The sequence below is a fragment of the Delphinus delphis genome, chromosome 3 (genome assembly GCF_949987515.2).
Source record: "Delphinus delphis chromosome 3, mDelDel1.2, whole genome shotgun sequence".
NCBI lineage: Eukaryota > Metazoa > Chordata > Mammalia > Artiodactyla > Delphinidae > Delphinus > Delphinus delphis.
Window position 1 is genome coordinate 125322244 of NC_082685.1, and position 19327 is coordinate 125341570.

Here is a 19327-nt window from a genome sequence, read left to right on the forward strand (position 1 = left end):
CCAATGCAGGGGACACGGGTTCGATCCCTGGTCTGGGAAGATCCCACATGCCGTGGAGCAACTAAGCCCGTGCACCACAACTACTGAGCCTGCGCTCTAGAGCCCGTGAGACACAACTACTGAGCCCACGCACCACAACTAATGAAGCCCACGCGCCTAGAGCCCATGCTCCATAACAAGAGAAGCCACCGCAATAAGCCCACACACCGCAACTAGAGAAAGCCTGTGTGCAGCAACGAAGACCCAACACAGCCAAAAATAAAAATAAATAAAATAAATAAATTTTTTTTTTTAAAAAGTCATCTTCTCAACAAGGCCATTTCTTTATACTATTTAAAACTGTAAAACCCTCCACAACACTTCCTATTCCCTTTATCTGCTTTATTTTCTGTGGCCATTAACATACTATATAGTTATTTATCTGATTTATTATCTTTCTTCCACCCACTCTCCCACTCCAGAATGTAAACTCCATGAATTCAGAGGTCCTCAATAGATGTTTATTAAATAAATGAATGAAAAGGGTGAACCGTTTAATACATATCATGGCAGGAAATGCAGCGTGTGGGTACCTGTATTCTGCTACTAACAATTGACAAATACAGTATTCATCTGGACCTGAAAATACTTTAGATTCACTTGGGGTTGACACTATTCACTTTAAGTTTTTTTCTTTCCTTTCCTGTATACAGTGTTTTGTGTATTTATTTATATTTTACTTTACTTTTTCATGGTATGGAGTTCTTATTTTTTACATTTAATTGATATGCAACACTATAAAAATAATTTTTGTTTCAATGTTTGGTTGATACATTTGTTTTAAGGGTGTGCCCCATGGGAGGGTTATGCTAAATTATTAAGATCAGGACAGAGCCATAAAAAGCATTAGAATTTCATTCTAATTCTCTGAAAGTCTCAAACGCTTAAAAATGAGTCACTACCTATTTATTTATAACTTAATTTATTTCTATAAACATTTTAATTCTATATTACTATTGGAAAAAATGATAAAATAGGTTCATTATAAGAAGGTGCAAGCATTATTTGAGAATTGCAAATGTCGCTTATAACACTGAAGAGTCTGTTAAAATAAAAAAGCTCAGGGACTTCCCTGGTGATCCAGTGGTAAAGAATCCGTCTTCCAATGCAGGGGGCATGGGTTCGACGCCTGGTAGGGGAACCAAGATCCCACACGCTGCGGGGCAACTAAGCCTGCGTGCCACAACTACTGAGCTCACGTGCCTCAATGAGAGAGCTTGTGTGGTACAAACTACAGAGCCCATGCCCTGGAGCATGCGTGCCACAACTAGAGAGAAACCTGCGGGCCACAATGAAGAGCCTGCGCCACAATGAAAGATACTGCGTGCCTCAACAAAGATCCCGCATGCTGCAACTAACACCCAACGCAGCCAAAAAAAATAAATTAAATAAATAAATATTTTTTTAAAAAGTAAGAAAGCTCAATTACTACTGGACATTGCCAGTTTATATTCTGTATTTCTTCAAAAAGTCCCTGGTATCTACCCATTTTAATGTTCTTTTCTCATAGTTCTACTATTTTCATAGCTAATAAAGAAAAATGGAAAAGATATGTCCAAGGAAATATTTACACTCACATGCTGACATAAAAATAACTCAATGCCTATAGCTACCATATGTTAGGTATAATGCTAAACCCACCAGGAAGCAAAGGGTCCACTGCTTACAGTGTGTAGCTGTATTACCCAGGCAGTTTATCTCATCTTTCTAGAACTTAGATTCCCTATTAAATGGGACTACAGTGTCTACCTCATAGGATTATTGTGATAATTAAAACAATATAATGATTGTAAAGCAATGGCATAATACCAGGTATACAGGTAAACACTTGACAAATGTTAAGTGATATATAAGATAGGTATTGGTATTTTAGTTAAGGTTCTTTTAGTTTCAAATAACAAGGGTTAACTCAAGCTAGATTTCAAGTATTTAATATATACTTACTGAGCACTTACTATGTGCTTTCCTATGTGCCAGGCACTAGGCTAAGAACTGGTAATAAACAAGGGGAAATTTATAACACAGATGTGGGATGGCACTTAGAACCTGACGGCAGACTTTCAGATGAACTTCATTCAGAAAGAAATGGAACTGGGAATTGGAAAGTTGCTGAAAACATAGGAAATATTCTCTGCCTTGCTACATAGAGTTGACTCTTGAACAACACAGGGATTAGGGGCACTGACCCCCTCGTAGTCAAAAATCCACCTATAACTTAACAGTTGGACTTCCATATCTGCAGTTCCACATCTGCAGATTCAACCACCACGGACCGTGTAATACCATAGTATGAACTTACGGAAAAAAATCTGCGTATAAGTGGACCTGCTTCTAACCTGTGCTGTTCAAAACAAAAAAATCAAAACAAAAAACAAACACCTGTGTTGTTCAAGGGTTAACTGTACTTCTCTTTGCAGACTGGTTTCTATTTTCTTCTTAGTAGATAAAGAAGTTTTTTTTCTGCAACAAAGGTTAGATAGTGGATTGAAGATAGCCACCCATGTGCTACCAAGTTCATATGATACTACTCCAGTCTTATGGAAAGACTGCTACTATTTTCTCTTCCTTTCATTTTTTTACCTTAATTCCAAAGTCCTGACAGGGATCAAGTAAGTGTCCATCCTTGATTAAACATGGGGGCAATTAATGGGGTCACTGTAAGTTGAACAAATATTCCAAATGGCATCTACAGCAAGTATTATCCACAATTTATAAAAGAGGAAGCTAAGACTGAGAGGTATGAGTTACTTTCCCACGTGCATGTGGGTAGAGTGCCAGAAACAGAATTCAGATCCTCAGGTTGTATAAGTGCAGGGCCAGCATATCAAAGTGAATGCCTTCTTCAATTCTGCATCTAAGAAACTTTGCTTGCCTCACCCTAGTCCCAGCTCTACTAATGCTTCTTAGTTCTTTTCACTATGTTCCCTTACTAAAATGTAGCACCTTCACAACTCTCAAAGAAATGCAAAGTTTAAAAAAAGTTTCATGGATTCAGATTGTAAAAGTTTTTGCAAAGAACATGAAATAATGTTATGTTCTTATTGATTTTGTGTATAAACTATTTGCCTTCCAAAAGACACTACTAAAAGCAGAAACTTACCTTCCCATTCTGCTGGGATATCCCCTACTTCATAGTCTATTTCTCTTTTATTTGCTGATTCTACAATTCTTTTCTCTCGAATAGTTTGTCCTGTAAGACAAAAGTGATTATTACATTTTTAAATGAACCCATGATACAGTAGTTACTACATGAAATATTTTCTCTTTAGATATTACACACCTCCTCCTATGATAAGAGAATTAACAGGGAAAAGAATAGATTCCATTTAGAATTAGGTATATTAGAAAAAGCAGTTTCTAAACTACTTCAGAAATTTTAAATTTCCTACATTGTATGCAAAATTAATTTTGGTAGAATAAGTCTAGATTCTGTGTACAGAAAAAGAGAAACCAATTAATTTGCAGGCCAATAAAAAACATTTTAATAAACAACAGAATGTTTAACTCCTTCAAACTCTGCAGGTATATATATCAGAGGTGCCAGTGGCTGCTGCTACTGCCTAAGGGAATCAACATTCATGGCCCCACTATGGAAAATAATATGGAGGTTCCTTAAAAAACTAAAAACAGAGTTATCATACGACCCAGCAATCCTACTCCTGGGCATATAACCAGAAAAGATGAAAACTCTAATTTGAAAAGATACATATACTACAATGTTCACAGCAGCACTATTTACAATAGCCAAATATGGGAGTAACCTAAGCGTCCATCTACAGATGAATGGATAAAGGAGATGTCGTATATATATATATATATATATATATATATATATATATATATATATATATATATATATATACACACACACTATGGAATATTACTTGGCCACAAAAAAGAATGAAATATTGCCTTTTGCAGCAACTTGGATGGACCTAGAGATTATCATACTAAGTGAAGTAAGTCAGAAAGAGAAAGACAAATACCATATGATATCACTAATTTGTGGAATCTAAAAACTAATACAAATGAACTTATTTTCAAAACAGAAAGACTCACAGACATAGAAAACAAACTTATGGTTACCAAAGGGGAAAGGGAGGAAAAGGAAGGATTAATTAGGAATATGGGATTAATAGGTACAAACTACTATACATAAAATAGATAAGCAACAAGGATTTACTGTATAGCACAGGGAATTATATTCAATATCTTATGATAAGCTATAATGGAAAACAATCTGAAAAGTATATATATACACATATATATATATGTATATATATAAAACTGAAACACTTTGCTGTACACCTGAAACTAACACAATATTGTAAAACAACTATATATCAATTAGAAAAAAGAGCCTTGATTATAACCTTTCAAAGCAGCAGCAGCTTTGCCAAAATGGTGATTTCAAAACATATTACTTTGTCATTGAAACTTTGATCCTGAGGAAACCAGGTAAGTTTCTATTTCCCAACAGTTAAAAAATGTGCCTGCCTACTCCAGGGAATGCAGGCTAAAACAGAGAAGGTATTGGTAGGTAATGATGAGAGGAGAAGTATGGCTTAACAATGGTCAGAACAGTCAGGGAGAGAAATCTGGGCCTTGCAAAATACCACTTTCTCTTCCCACTCCTAGGCCAACCTTACACTATGCCAAATAGACTGGGTCACATAATTCAAGAAATTGACTTTGTTGACTGCAAATCTCTCTCCTAAACTACCTGAAATTCTACATTAAAAAATTCCTTCGGGAATTCCCTGGCAGTCCAGTGATTAAGACTCTGCGCTCCCAATGCAGGGGGCATGGGTTCCATCCCTGGTGTGGAACTAAGATCCCGCATGCCGCAAGGAAGGTACGGCAAAAAAAAATCCTTCAATTGAAGACAAGGAAATTTCTAGGAGTGACTGTGCAGGAGAAAGGGAGCCACAAAAGGGTAGCCTAAGAATACTGAGTGGCTAGTTTTATTTCCTCTGCCTTAGTAATAGTAAGTGAAAGGCTAGAATTTCCTAGACAAGCCATTAATGGCTAATAACTCTGAGATGAGCTCAGGGAATCTCTGCATTTTATTATGGACTCATTTAACTGGGCTGATTTAATCCTAATACAGAGGTTTTCCAAGTTTTATAAAGAGGAGTTACCTTTTGCTTATCTTATCCAATAAATACACAGGAGGACAAGGGATTAGTAGTAAAGTCCCCAGGGTGTAGGGACAAGAATTAGGGTAAAAGGAGCCTCTAACAATGACAGCTGCACTACTCTCATAGCAGAGGCTCAACATATATACATATATTTTTACTAAAAGGCTATTTATATCCAAATATATAAACACATCATAATAACAAGTTACCATAAATTTAGCATAGACTAAATTTACTAAAGTATGTTTACATTACAATTTTCAAAATGTTTGAAAGAGTCAAAATATCTGTGTCTTCATATATTCCTTATCTAAATACCAGGATGTAAGTATATCTTTTTAGCAATAACAAGTACAGAAAAGAAAATTATCATCTAAAATACGAAATGCTAACAGATGGCCTTCTGAAAGTACATGTGTGTTCTATAAGCTTTTAAGTGTATGTCAATGAAATTTAGTGCATAGGGAGAGAACAGAGAGGTCTACCATTTCCAGCAGCACCACTAAATGCATATATAAGTAAGTATATCTATATGTCTGTGACATAAAAATTAACTTTTTATTCCTACCCTCAAGTTTATAAACTTCCTTTGTATCCTAAGAGTTTTAAGAATCAAAATTCATACCTATTTTTGTGTATATGGAAAGACAGGAAGAGTAATTCATGAGTTAGTCACAGATAATTGCTGAAAAAAACCTTTGTTTACAAATAGATGACATCAAAAGTTTATGAAATGCATGTACACATCTTTAGCAATATAAAATAAGGCCATTAATTTATTGAATAAACTCTTGGTAATCAGATATGGGCTTTTCCCTCCAAATAAATTGTTTTAAGACTACTCCTTCTGTACAATTTTTATGAATTGGGAATAAAACTTATGCCTCCCACTGAGTAAGAAATTATGCACAAATTGTACACTTGCTCATCCTAATATGCTTTCATACAAGAGTTGTAAAGACAATCCTACTTCTCATAGCAAAATAAATTTCCATCTAGTAAATGGAGCAAATTTAAGTACTTACTCAAGTGTTAAAATTTTAGGGTCTAATTTACATTTAAAAATTAACTTAGGGACTTCCTTGGTGGCCGAGTGGTTAAGAATCCACTTGCCAATGCAGGGGACATGGGTTCGATCCCTGGTCCGGGAAGATCCAACATGCCGCGGAGCAACTAAGTCCGTGTACCACAACTACTGAGCCTGCGCTCCAGAGCCCGCGAGCCACAACTACTGAAGCTCGCAAGCCTAGAGCCTGTACTCCTCAACAAGAGAAGCCACCACAAGGAGAAGCCCACGCACTGCAACGAAGAGTAGCCCCTGCTCGTCGCAACTAGAGAAAGCCCGCGAGCAGCAATGAAGACCCAAAGCAGCCAAAGATAAATAAATAAAATAAATAAATTTTAAAAAATTAACTTAATAACAAAAACTTTTAATCTAATATATGTATAGGTTTAATAAGTCCTAATACAATAATAAACAATTGACAGTGGCGTACTCAATGAGTATTAAGTAAAACACCATATTTACATGGTGTTTTACTTAATATTAAACAATATTAGATTTAATTAAAACAGTCAAAATAAAAGTTTGAATTCAAGTAGATCATAATGATCAATGGTATACGGATTTAAAGACTGGGTAAGTAACAGTACAATTTCCCAAACTTAAAAAAAATTTAAAGCTACCTGCCATTGAACTAATTGCCCTATGACGATAGCAGGTTTCCTATTCCTTTATTTAAAAAAATATGGGGCTTCCCTGGTGGTGCAGTGGTTGGGAGTCCGCCTGCTGATGCAGGGGACACGGGTTCGTGCCCAGGTCTGGGAGGATCCCACATGCCGTGGAGCAGCTGGGCCCGTGAGCCATCGCTGCTGAGCCTGCACGTCCGGAGCCTGTGCTCCACAACGGGAGAGGCCACAACAGTGAGAGGCCCGCGTACCGCAAAAAAAAAAAAAAAAAAAAAAAAAAAAAAGAATCCATTCAGTTAAAAGAAAAAAAGGCAAGATTCCCTTTCAGGTATCAGGTAGACGATGGGTTTAGATAAGAGATGGATTTCATCTGTTCTACTGGGTTTCTGGGATAGAGTAAGAACCCTGGACACAGACTCAGGAAAGAGGAGTTAGAGCAGAGTTCTCAACTTCAGTCATTCAAGTGCCAGCTTTGCAATTTTGGTCACACTTTGTAGTATTATATTCCTAATATTTTTCTTTAATTTGGCTTGCTTTTTTCTTCAATATTCACTTTTTACTTTACCTCCCCCCAAAAAACCCCATGAAATCACTGACTAAATACACTAGTTGTATTTTGTGTTCAAACATACATAAAATAGATATATCTTAAAAATGTAACGGGCTGTCTTTGTACCTGCTGAAGTCATCTTGTAGACCACATTTCGAAAACCACACTGGTCTATAGAGACAGGCCCAGCAGAACATACAGTGATACAGGGCAAAGGAACCAACATACCAGTAAGAAATTCCTGTGGATAGGAAACAGCTGATGAACATCAAAGTCTTGCTTGGATTGTGTTTACCCTTCATTTCATAAAATCCTATGTTATGTACAATCTTATGTTATGTTTGAAAGAAGAGGGCAGAGATCTTAGAAGTAGGAAGGGAGTGGCACTCGTCTGAGTATATACTTCTCAATAAGTTTGAAAGCATGCTAATGTTCTGTATAATCAAAAAATTAAATCAACATGGATGTGAAAGGGAAAAAAAGAAGGAAATGAAAGCAAACTGCAACAAATAAACCCAACTTTATTTCAGACTAATAACATAACCACACTGAATGGGGAAAGAAAAGAAAGTGGTATGTGCCTATGTACCCTTACTTTCAGGAAGGAAAAGAACTGCAAACACATCCTGAACTGTTTGTAGTATGTTTGTTTTCTGTAGTGGTATGGGCGAGGCAGTTCTGAAACTACTCTAGATATATTATATGATTCAGCAAATGAGTAAATGTGTTAATGTTATTGGAAGCAGGGTTCTCATTGTAGAAGGACATACAGATATGTAATGGGGAAAGGTAAAAAAGTACAGGGGTCAGATTGAAACTGGAGATATCAGTTACTTATGATAAATAAGATAGATAAGTATTTATACACAGATATATGTATTTCCATGCATACATATGTATATATTTTCCTGGTTCTATGTGCAGAAAGAGCCTAGAAGCAAAGACCCTAATAGCAATAAGGACCCCTAGAGCCCAAATCTTGGCCTCTACGCCATTATCCATCAAAAGAAACCACGATTCCTCAGGAAAATGGCTGATTCCAGGCCTAGGGCAGGGTGGGTTCAAGATGAGCCTGGAGCATCTTGCTATGTCAGAAAATAAGATTTCTCAAAAAAAAAAAGAAAGAAAAAAACAATGATAATAGGGGCCTATCACAAGGACTTAAGGGCCAGCTTCAGGGCCAGCTTAGCTGACACTGGCTAAATCTGGGATAACCTGAGCACCAAAATAATCCAGGAATTATAGACCAGCAATTGTCAAAGTGTGATAGGGAAGTCTGAGGGGTACTTACGACTCTTTTAAGGTGCCTGTGAGGCCAAACCTATTTTAATAATACTAGATGTTATTTGTCTCTTTCACTTTTATTTTTTCATGAATGTACAGTGGAGTTTTCCAGAGGCTACATGATATGTGATATAGTAACATACTGAATGAGGAAACAGATATGAAAAATCTAGCTGTCTTTTATTAAGCCACACATTAGGGGATCTGTAAAACAAAGCAATGCTACTCTTTTCTCTAAATGTTTCTGTTTTGGAAAGTATAGTTACTTCTGATCAAAAATATATTCTTTCTGTAAACATTTATTACATTTATTAGGGTTATTTTTAATGAATTAAACACTTTTAAAATTCTGTTTCAGTTTCAATGTGATAAATATTAATACATATCTCATAAACAAAGCTTTTTCAATAATTGTGAAGAGTTTAAAAGGATCCTGAGACCAAAATGCTTAAGAACTATATACCACTGGAAAAAGAAAAAAAAGAAAAAAGGAACCCATAAAGGTAAACTACTAAAGATATAGATAAATAGATGGATAAATAAATAAATAGAGATAAAGGAGCTGCTGCTTACCACAGTGCTAAAGAGTAAATGTGCAGCAAGTGCCAGAGCTGGAAAATCATCATTTTGTAACCATCTTGATAAAGAATGGTTCTTGCAAGAATCATTAATGGCAGGAGATTCTGTCTTTTGTTTTTTATTTAGAAAGAATTTCCCTTTCCTCTACCTGCACTGTGTTCTTACACATTTGAAAGCTGAACAAGACTTACACATTAAAAGGATGGTTGGGTTAGAAATTTATAAAATTTCTAATTTGGTACCTCAAATACTGCCTTCCTAGGGTCTTAGTAATCCTACTGATGAGTAAGACCCTTGACAGGTACCAGTCTGAGGCAGGTGACACCAACGGTCCAGAAGAATGAAACAGCAGACTTAGACATCTCTCCTTCCCTGGGCCACTGCTCCTTCCTTAATCCATCCACACAGGCCAGGGAAAATATTTAAGCAGGCTTTAATCTTTAAATTTTGAAGCATCAGAACTCACAAGCTATCTATTATAGTGGAAAAGGAATTTTCTTCCATCAGTACCAAATCAAAGGTGAAGGCCTATATTGGTCGTGACCCACTAGCACGTGTGATCTTGGTGAGGGTTTTCAACCAGCTGTCTACTTCCAGCCCAATATTTCCCACTGGTGGGGCACTGCGAGGAGAGATGAATGGAATTCAGAGGTGACTTTGGGGTGGAAAGAGAGATTGGGCTGAGTAAAGTGACACATCTCTGAGACAGCTATCCCCCTGAAAAGAAGCAAGATTCAGGCCTTTGATGCCTGACAGGAGCCCCTGGCTTGGAGGAATGGTAATGAAGTAGGTAGGATGGCCAAGGTAAGACCCTTTCTGTCTGACTGATGTCTGGCCCTTTACCCCAGTGGCAGAGATCAGTGCAAACCAGGTGATAATTCTAAATCAGTTTGCGTAGTGATGTATAAAAGACTGAATTTTGCATACGAAAGGAGGCTTAGAAGTGTCAATGCATAATATATGAAAGCAAGGGCTATTGAAAGCCAAGAACCATACTACGTATGTTAGATTTGGGGACTTTAAACCTTGTTATTCTGAACCCTCGTAAATTTTTTTTAAAAACATCAATTAAGAGTACTAAAATAAGAATCCTTACACTGAAAGTCATTTTCCCATATGACTTAAAGCATAATTTGACTGAAGTTACTCAGATGTAGCATTTTTTTATTAAGAACCTGCTATGTACCAGGCAATGTTTAGGTGCCTTTCATATGTTATCTCTTATCTTTAAAACAATCTTTTAGAGATGAGGCAAAAGAGGCATTAGGTGATGAGATTATCCAAATATACATGGCTAATTAAAGTAATATAGCCAGTATTTGTACCTAAGTATTTTTCTGACTCCCAACAGTACGCATTTTCCATTTAAGATTTTAAAATTAGCATTTACAAAGTTTGCACATGGTATCATTACAGATATCCAATTAAAAACTAACATTTTATTCATAACTATCATAAGCTATTATTTTCCTAGAGTGATCAAATGAGGCATTCCTACTTGAAAATGTGATGAGTCTATAATTTGACATATTCTACATATATTTATGTGAGCATGGAAGACTATCTCAGCAGGTCTCAGCAGGTAATACTTTTTTAAAAGCAATTAAAGAGAACTTCCAGATAAGCTTTCAGAATTTTTAAGACTGCCAACTAGTTCAATGGACTACCTAAAATCTTATTAGCTTCCCCATTCTTACAGTTTTCCCATAAGGAATCTCAGCTTCTTCTATCTTAGAAAATCTAAAATTATTTAAAACACTTGGCTATTCTAAAATGCTTTATATAATATGGTTTAACTTTTCAGGACCCAAAAGCTGAAAGGTCTTAAACTACACCCAGAAAAACAGCAGGAAAATCCCAAGGGACCTATTTCCTCTATTAGCATAAACATTTTGTGGCAAGTTTATAGCACAACAATATTCTTTTAAATCTGACTTCATCAATTTTTCAAAAGCCATCAATAAAATTTAGGTCTGAAAGTACATAGGAAGAATATCACAATTTAAGAAAAAAGATGAATCTAATGCAAATTGTATCTGTGCTTTCCACATGGACAATAAACTCTTATTTACTATTTATTTTTTTAAGAGTTCCATAGTAATATTATAAGCAAACAAAAATTTAAAGTTCCAAAATGTTATTCAACCAACAAATATATATTAAGAGTCTATTACAATAATCTAGAAAGATTCAAAGTCAAAAATTAAACAGGTTTTCTGATTTCTGATTCTAGTCCCAAATTAAGCACATACGTCTTAGAAATGTCTAGTATTTTACTTCATTTACTGCCTTTCCATTACTGTGGAAATCAAACATTGAAAATTATTATGTTTTTAAAAATAAAAACACTTAAATGTTATGTAAAAAATCATTTATTTTCTAAACTGCAAGGAATTTTTGATTCTCAGAAAAAGTGTAGCTATATTTCTCTTGCCCTTCAGCCCTCAAAAGAGGTAATTATTAAAAAGAAAAATTCAAATGATGGATTCATACTATTTAGTCCATGTAACAATGTGTTCACTTTGAAGAGCTGAAAGAGAAGCAGCTATTTCAGGTTTTCATTGATGTGTAGGAAATCAGTATCTTGAAAGTACTTTATTCATCTAATACATTCTACAGTTCTTTGTAAAGCTAAATTATCTTCAATGTATAAAGTATATTTATATTGAGAATTTGAGCATTTAAGAAAATAACACAAAAAACTAACATTAGGTGATTCTGCTGTGATTACATCTGAATCATGACAGATGAGTTAAATGTCTTAAATACACATAAAAAAGGAAGGAAAATAAAGGGGGGGTAAAAAATCTTGTAGCCTAATTAAATAGGCTTTAAGCTATTATCACATGGAAATTCCAGGTTTTAAAAAGACTATCTTATAATGAGGAAATTTATGACTGACTGGAAAAAAATTTCCATTATATAGTGAAAGTTGCTAACTAAACCAAGCAAATTCCATATGGTACACCTTTAATAGAAAAAGGAAGAGTATTTTCTCCTCTCAAAATTAGCAAACACTCACAGTGTGGTATAAACCAATATAATCAAGTATTTGATTTCCACTTTGAGAATCCAACTTGAACACTTGGGGCTGTCAATAGAGAGGTAAAGAGAGAAACTGAAGGAATTAATTTTTAAAAGTGGCAAATACTATCAGAATTTAGAGAATTATAAAGTTATGCCACTTGTAAAGTTTGGGCCTAGCCCAAACTTTATTTTCACATTTGAAATTTCTAGATCCAGTTTCACAGAAATCAAATAGTACTTGGTCATCTATCAAAGATCTTAAAAGCAGGGGCTTCCCGGGTGGCGCAGTGGTTGAGAGTCTGCCTGACAATGCAGGGGACACGGGTTCGAGCCCTGGTCCAGGAAGATCCCACATGCCGCGGAGCAGCTAGGCCCGTGAGCCACAACTACTGAGCCTGCGCGTCTGGAGCCTGTGCTCCACAACAAGAGAGGTCGCGATAGTGAGAGGCCCGCACACTGCGATGAAGAGCGGCCCCCGCTTGCCTCAACTAGAGAAAGCCCTCACACAGAAACGAAGACCCAACACAGACAAAAATTAAATAAATAAATAATGAAAATTTAAAAAAAAAAGAGTAGCCCCTGCTCTCTGCAACTAGAGAAAGCCCACGTGCAGCAACGAAGACACAATGTAGCCAAAAATTAATTAATTAATTAAATTTTTAAAAAATATCTTAAAGGCATCAAGGACTGCACTGTTAGCTACCATTAGTAACTCATAGAATATATGACAGTTTTAAATATGGATAATTTAGTGAAAATAAATAAAGTACATTTTGTGATACATTAGTCTTAATTTTAAAATATACATATTTATTTATTAGTCCATGAAATTACTAATACCCTTCATTAATCTATTTAATTTGGTTACTATCAGGCACTACTTACTAATGAACAGAAATCTATTCTGATATAGAAAAAGACCACATAATCATTTAATAAAACCTGATAATCATCAGCTTAACAGGAACTGTACAAGTAATTGTGAACCAGATTTCTGCGTATAAAAATTAGGCTCAGTTGGTAAGAGGCAGAGGTGTCAATAATTTTCAAACTCTTGTCTCTAAAAACATCTTCTTTAATAGAGGTCGAATTTATGAAACTGTTCAAAGCAGAGCTTCTCTGGTTGAGGCAGGCAGGGGACACGGGTTTGAGCCCTGGTCCGGGAAGATCCCACATGCCGCGGAGCAACTAAGCCCGTGTGCCACAACTACTGAGCCTGCTCTCTAGAGCCTGAGAGCCACAACTACTGAGCCTGTGTGCTGCAACTACTGAAGCCCGTGCGCCTAGAGCCCGTGCTCCGCAACAAGAGAAGCCACCGCAATGAGAAGCCCGTGCACCGCAACGAAGAGTAGCCCCTGCTCGCCACAACTAGAGAAAGCCTGCGCACAGCAACGAAGACCCAATGCAGCCAAAAATAAAGTAAATAAATAAATAAATTTATTTAAAAAGACAAAATTAGATGACATAAATTTTACCTTCATTCTCTACTCCAGATTCACTGGTAGAAAGACACGCTAATAAACTGTGATTTCACCAAAAAGAAGACTGTTAGGAGCATGAAAAGGTAAGATTGGTCTCATTTTGCTTGTCAGGGTTGCAATAAAGACCATTCATTCTGCTATTTTTACCTACTTATTCCTTATTTTCCATTGATATTAAAAAAGATAAAGAAAAACAAGTTACAAATAGTGAAGATCTGTGAAATGATAATATTACTTTAAGATGGTTATCTCCAAAATTACTGTGTACATAAAAGTGGGGACTGCCTCTATTCAAGAGTATACTGGTAATGCATGTCAGGATATTACCTACAAAAGAATCAAATAATTGGACTTAAAAATTCTGTTTTAGTAGTAATAAATGATAAAGCTTAATATTTTTTCCTACTCTTTGCTACTTCTTTTTAAGTTTCCAGCATCTAGAGATCACATAATTTAGTCTAATTTAGCAACATATCAATAACATTTTTTAATGCGGTTTTATTTATCAGTATTATCTGACTCATTTAGAAGGTGAGCAGAATTATATTTATTGAGCAACATTTATATGTATGGTACTTAGTTGACACACTTCCCACATCTTCCTTTCGCTTTGGGCCTAGAGCAGCTTAACTGTTGTATGACAACAGCACCACCTATTGGCTGGCAAAGGGATTGGAATAATCCAAAATACCACCCGCTTCCTTGCCCTTCAGAAAGACTAATGGATAATTTGGGCTCTTTTCTTCATTTGTTATTAAACCCACTTGAAAAAAATTTCAGCTGAGTTAAACCCACTTGAAAAAAATTATTTTCTCATATATATCGTCTCTTTTTTTTCTCCTTCATGTTTCCTGTTAAAAACCTGTAGAGTTATTGCATCTCTCTTGATTCCATTGCTAACCAATGTGTTTTTGTTAACACACAGTAATTCAGATAAACTGAGGATTAAAAGGGTTTTGTGAATTATTCTGGAAAATGAAATGTCATTTATAACACAATTACTGTTGAAAAATTTACTGAATTTAAGCAAGCTGCTTATGTGGAATTTTGGAATTCAAGTAATTTGTAGGTTGGGAACTTGCTATAATACAAAAACATAAAAAAGCATTAAGACTCTCACTGTAGTTTCCAAGGCAAATAAAGAAATAGAATTCTGATACAAAGCAATATTGGATAGACCTTTCCCCCTTTTCAGAGCTGATGAACATCTATCTGCCTTGTCCTGTGGAATTTGAATATTGCACTACACACACTGGAACACTCAAAAATGATGAGATGTATTGCTATTTTGCAGTGGCTCATTAAAGGTACACCAATGATATAGGAGAGAACATTAGAACCCATTATTTTAACTTTATCTCTATGATGAAAATAACCACAATTACATCTATAACCCTAACCACTTAATGAGCTCCAATCATGAACTTGGATGTCCTTACACTTCTGTTACGCAGAGTTCTATATCTTTCTGTAATACATCTTTAGTATCTAGCCCTTGAGGTTGTCCTATCTTCATGGTAAGCCCTATAAGTTCTCATCAGTGGGAATTTTGCACTGAGGCAGAGAAACATGTAAGATACCCCAAGCTAACTGATCAATATGAAGTCATTTTTATTGCCAGTACTAATCAAATAGCAAAGGGTTTTGTCCCTTGGCCTTTTCCCTGTATCTCAGTTCTAGAAACTGCTCCTGAAATCCTGATTTGAGCCCAATTTGTTACAGGCAGGGAAAGGGGGCTTCTTTCTGCCCCATATACATTGTAACCATAACTGCTCTCACCTATCTGGACAGAGCCTATTCTTGGTGGAAAGACAGACCCTACTCCCTTACACTGGTTCCATGGTCTACTGAGACCTGTTTATGGCCTAATGTTGATGTCAACTGCCCAGGTTGCCAAGACCTCCTTTTGTCTTGCAAATCACCTGTCCAGGACTCTTTTATTGGCTCCCCAGGACTTGGAAACCTATGGTCCGGCCTGTTTAATCAGTAGTTATGACATCTACCTCTCCTGAGCCTCAACTGCTTTTCCTTTTAAATCTCTCAAATCTTTTGATAGTACTATTACTTTACTCATTTCTTAATTCAAAAACTTCACTTGTTTTTACAAGATGAATATACTTAACATTACATTTTTATGGTTAAATTGGTCAGTATTGTGTTTTTTATCACAAAAATTTTTTCAATTTTTAAAAATTTTAAACAACTTCAATTGATTTTACTACTGCTCCCCTCCCCAACAATGCAAACTTTCAACAAAATACATATACACATATTTATCTTCCTCTAATTTATTCTTTTTATCTCATTATTACATCACCACCCTCACCCAGGCCCTTCTTGTTTCATGCCTATATTAATAGAAAAACCTCTCTAACCATACTATATTGATGTCAATTCTTTATTGTTTAGAAATCCTTTCTTTAGGAAACCATTCATTATTCCATTCCTTTTGATCCTGTTCTGTCCATTGAGTTTGGTGGGGCTATCACCCCTCCATCTACAAGTAGGAATGTAAACTAAGTCTGGCCACAGTATTACATCCTTTTAGCCACAAAAAGTATGTCAGGGATGGGCACATGACTCCAGCTGGGCCAGTAAGCATGTTCCTAGAACTTTTGCTGGAGCTTCCAAGAAAGACTCTCAACCTCTGTGATCATGAGCTATAAAGACCATACAGACCTGGAACTGCTGAGGCCAGCTACGCTACATTGTGGAGAAAACCTACCTATGAATGAAACCAATTGGGAGGAAGGTAGAGTCATGTGATAGAGAGAACACACCCTGATGACTGAAGCTATTTTTATTTTTATAAATCAAAAATTAGTCATACTCCTCCAAAATAGTTGTACAGATGATTGATCTCATAGCCATCGTGAAGTTCTGACTGGAAGGTTGTCCTCTTTTGAATCAGCTGCTACAAAGCTCAGAGTTGCAAGCCTGTGTGCCACAAATACTGAAGCCCACGTGCCTAGGGGCTGCGCTCTGCAACAAGCGAAGCCGCCGCAATGAGAAGCCCACGCACCGCAACAAAGAGTAACCCCTGCTCGCCACAACTAGAGAAAGCCCGCTCAGCAACGAAGACCCAATGCAGCCAAAAATAAATAAATTTATATATATATTAAAAAAAAGAATATGCAAACATATTAAAAAAAAAAGCTCAGGGTTGCGTTTGTGGTCCACTCTTAGAAAATGTGCAGGTAATTAGAGTTTATATTAAAGCCTCATATCTGGCTCCACTATTCCCTCACCCTGATTTTACTTGCTCCTTTCACTGCAATTTTATGCCTCTATCTTCATCTTTGAGTCTTCAATCTCATGTCTTTTCTGGAAGAAGGAAGAGAATGATCTTATAACAGTTTTACTGTATCACAACTCTATCACTCTATACAAAACTTAAGATCCTACTGCATGTATTTTTCTTTATATATATATATATATTATTTATTTATTTATTTGGTTGAGCCGGGTCTTAGTTGCAGCAGGCAGGTTCCTTAGTTGTGGCTCGCGGGCTCCTTAGTTGCGGCTCACTGGCTCCTTAGTTGTGGCATGAGAACTCTTAGTTGCGGCATGCATGTGGGATCTAGTTCCCTGACCAGGGATCAAACGCGGGCCCCCTGCATTGGGAGTGAAGAGTCGTAATCACTGTGCCATCAGGGAAGTCCCAGCATGTATTTTTCTTAAAAGCAAAAATCCAAATTCTTCACCTCATTTAAAATATATATAACTATAAATATAGTTATATATATAATAAATATTTATTTTTATAAATACACACACACACAAAGTACATAAGTCAAACACTTTACTATATATGGGAGAAAGAAAAAGAAGGTTCAAGTTGCTCACAGTCTGGTTCAATGGTGCCAATATTTTTTCACTATGACTCACATCAGACAACCTAATGGCCTCACATTCCCAGAGGCATATCAAGACACATGGTATGTACAATTCTCAGCATGATAGCAACAACTTTTCTCTTTGGCTATTACTGATCTGAGACATACTGGTGGTCTCAGGGGGTCAGACGGTTAAGAACAGAGATTGACTACAACACAGAGAGACAAGTATAAGAGAGAAAATGCTCTACGCTATACCACACAAGAAAAAAAATTAGATACTCAAAGCTGTGGAGTAAAGACGAATGGAAAACTTTTGATAAGAGATACCTATCAAACAGGGGTTAGGCAGGCAAAGGAGGAAGAAAACTGAGATTAGAAGGATCATTCCAGAAAATGGAAAGTTTAAAGAACAATTGGAAAAATAAAATAAAATAAAGGACAATTGGATATTACACAGGGAAGATGGTGAAAATAATTCTGGGCATTTGAATATATGCTACTTTGTATAGTATGTCATCTTTCTAGCATCACTAAAAAAATCAGCTAATCCATATGATACCATTTTTAGATACACAAAGCCAATTCCTTTGAAAACCAAAATATTTCCAATCTGACCATTTTAATGAAAATAATGTTTAAATACTTTACGGATTTTTTTTTCTGCTTTAGTAAATTAAACACCATTCTATGTACTCACTTTCTCTTTGGATCTCACGCTAACTATAAATAAGTCATTATACAGTTGACCCTTGGACACTGCTCAGGTTAGGGACCATAACCCTCTGTGCAGTCAAATATCAGCATATAACTTTATGGGCTGCCCTCCATGTACATGGTTCCTCTGTATCTGCAGATTCAATTGATCACATATAGTACTATAGTATTTACTATCAAAAAATTCACATATAAGTGTACTCGTGCAATTCAAACCTATGTTGTTCAAGGATCAACTGTATATTGTACTTTAACATAAGTAGGTCTTACTGAAATTGGTTTTTTGACTTAGAAACTATCCCACTATATTATAATAATCCAGTTATTTCTTATTGCCAATAAGTATTACTGCCTCTAACTACTGTCTATCACCTTTTTACCAATCTTTTATGTGTAGAAAATTATGGGGAAAATTGGCAGAGAAAGGAATATTATCAAACTTGCTAAATCCCTAATTTGTTTTCGCGCACTATACCAAGTTATTAGCAGCTCTGCTCTGAGGATAGCTGTATTCTGTATAATGTTCAAAATACATAAATTTTGTGATTTACTTTTTTTCGCACTACCTCGAAAAGATTTTGTTTTGGTCAATACCCAGGCATGTTTTCCTGACTTCTCAAGCTGTCATAAACCTCCCTCAAGGACTATCATTTGGGGTATAATAGATTAGAAAAGAGTCAATTGGCACATTATTAAAATTCAGACTTTTCCCATAATCTCAAAACAAGATTGTACATTACATAATAATGTTCTCTGTGTTAAAGTTTGATTTAAAATATACTACTCTACCTCACACCTATTAAGATAACTACTATTAACACCCCCCCAAAAAAACTAATAAAAAAATGGAAAATAACAAGTGTCAGCAAGGATGTGGACAAACTGGAACCCTCATGCACTGCTGGTAGAAATGTAAAATGGTACAGATGTTATGGAAAACATTATGGTTCTCCTCAAAAAATTAAAAATTGACTTATCATATGA

At 35.9% G+C, this 19327-nt stretch overlaps 1 protein-coding gene across 1 annotated transcript in view; it reads right to left on the reverse strand.

The window, feature by feature from the left end:
- NDUFAF2 (NADH:ubiquinone oxidoreductase complex assembly factor 2) overlaps window positions 1-19327 on the reverse strand; it is a 185321-nt gene that overhangs the window by 74908 nt on the left and 91086 nt on the right. The window contains exon 2 of the mRNA XM_060009449.1: window positions 3140-3229. Within this exon, the coding sequence (XP_059865432.1) occupies window positions 3140-3229 (90 nt within the window). The remainder of the gene's footprint in view (window positions 1-3139; window positions 3230-19327) is intronic.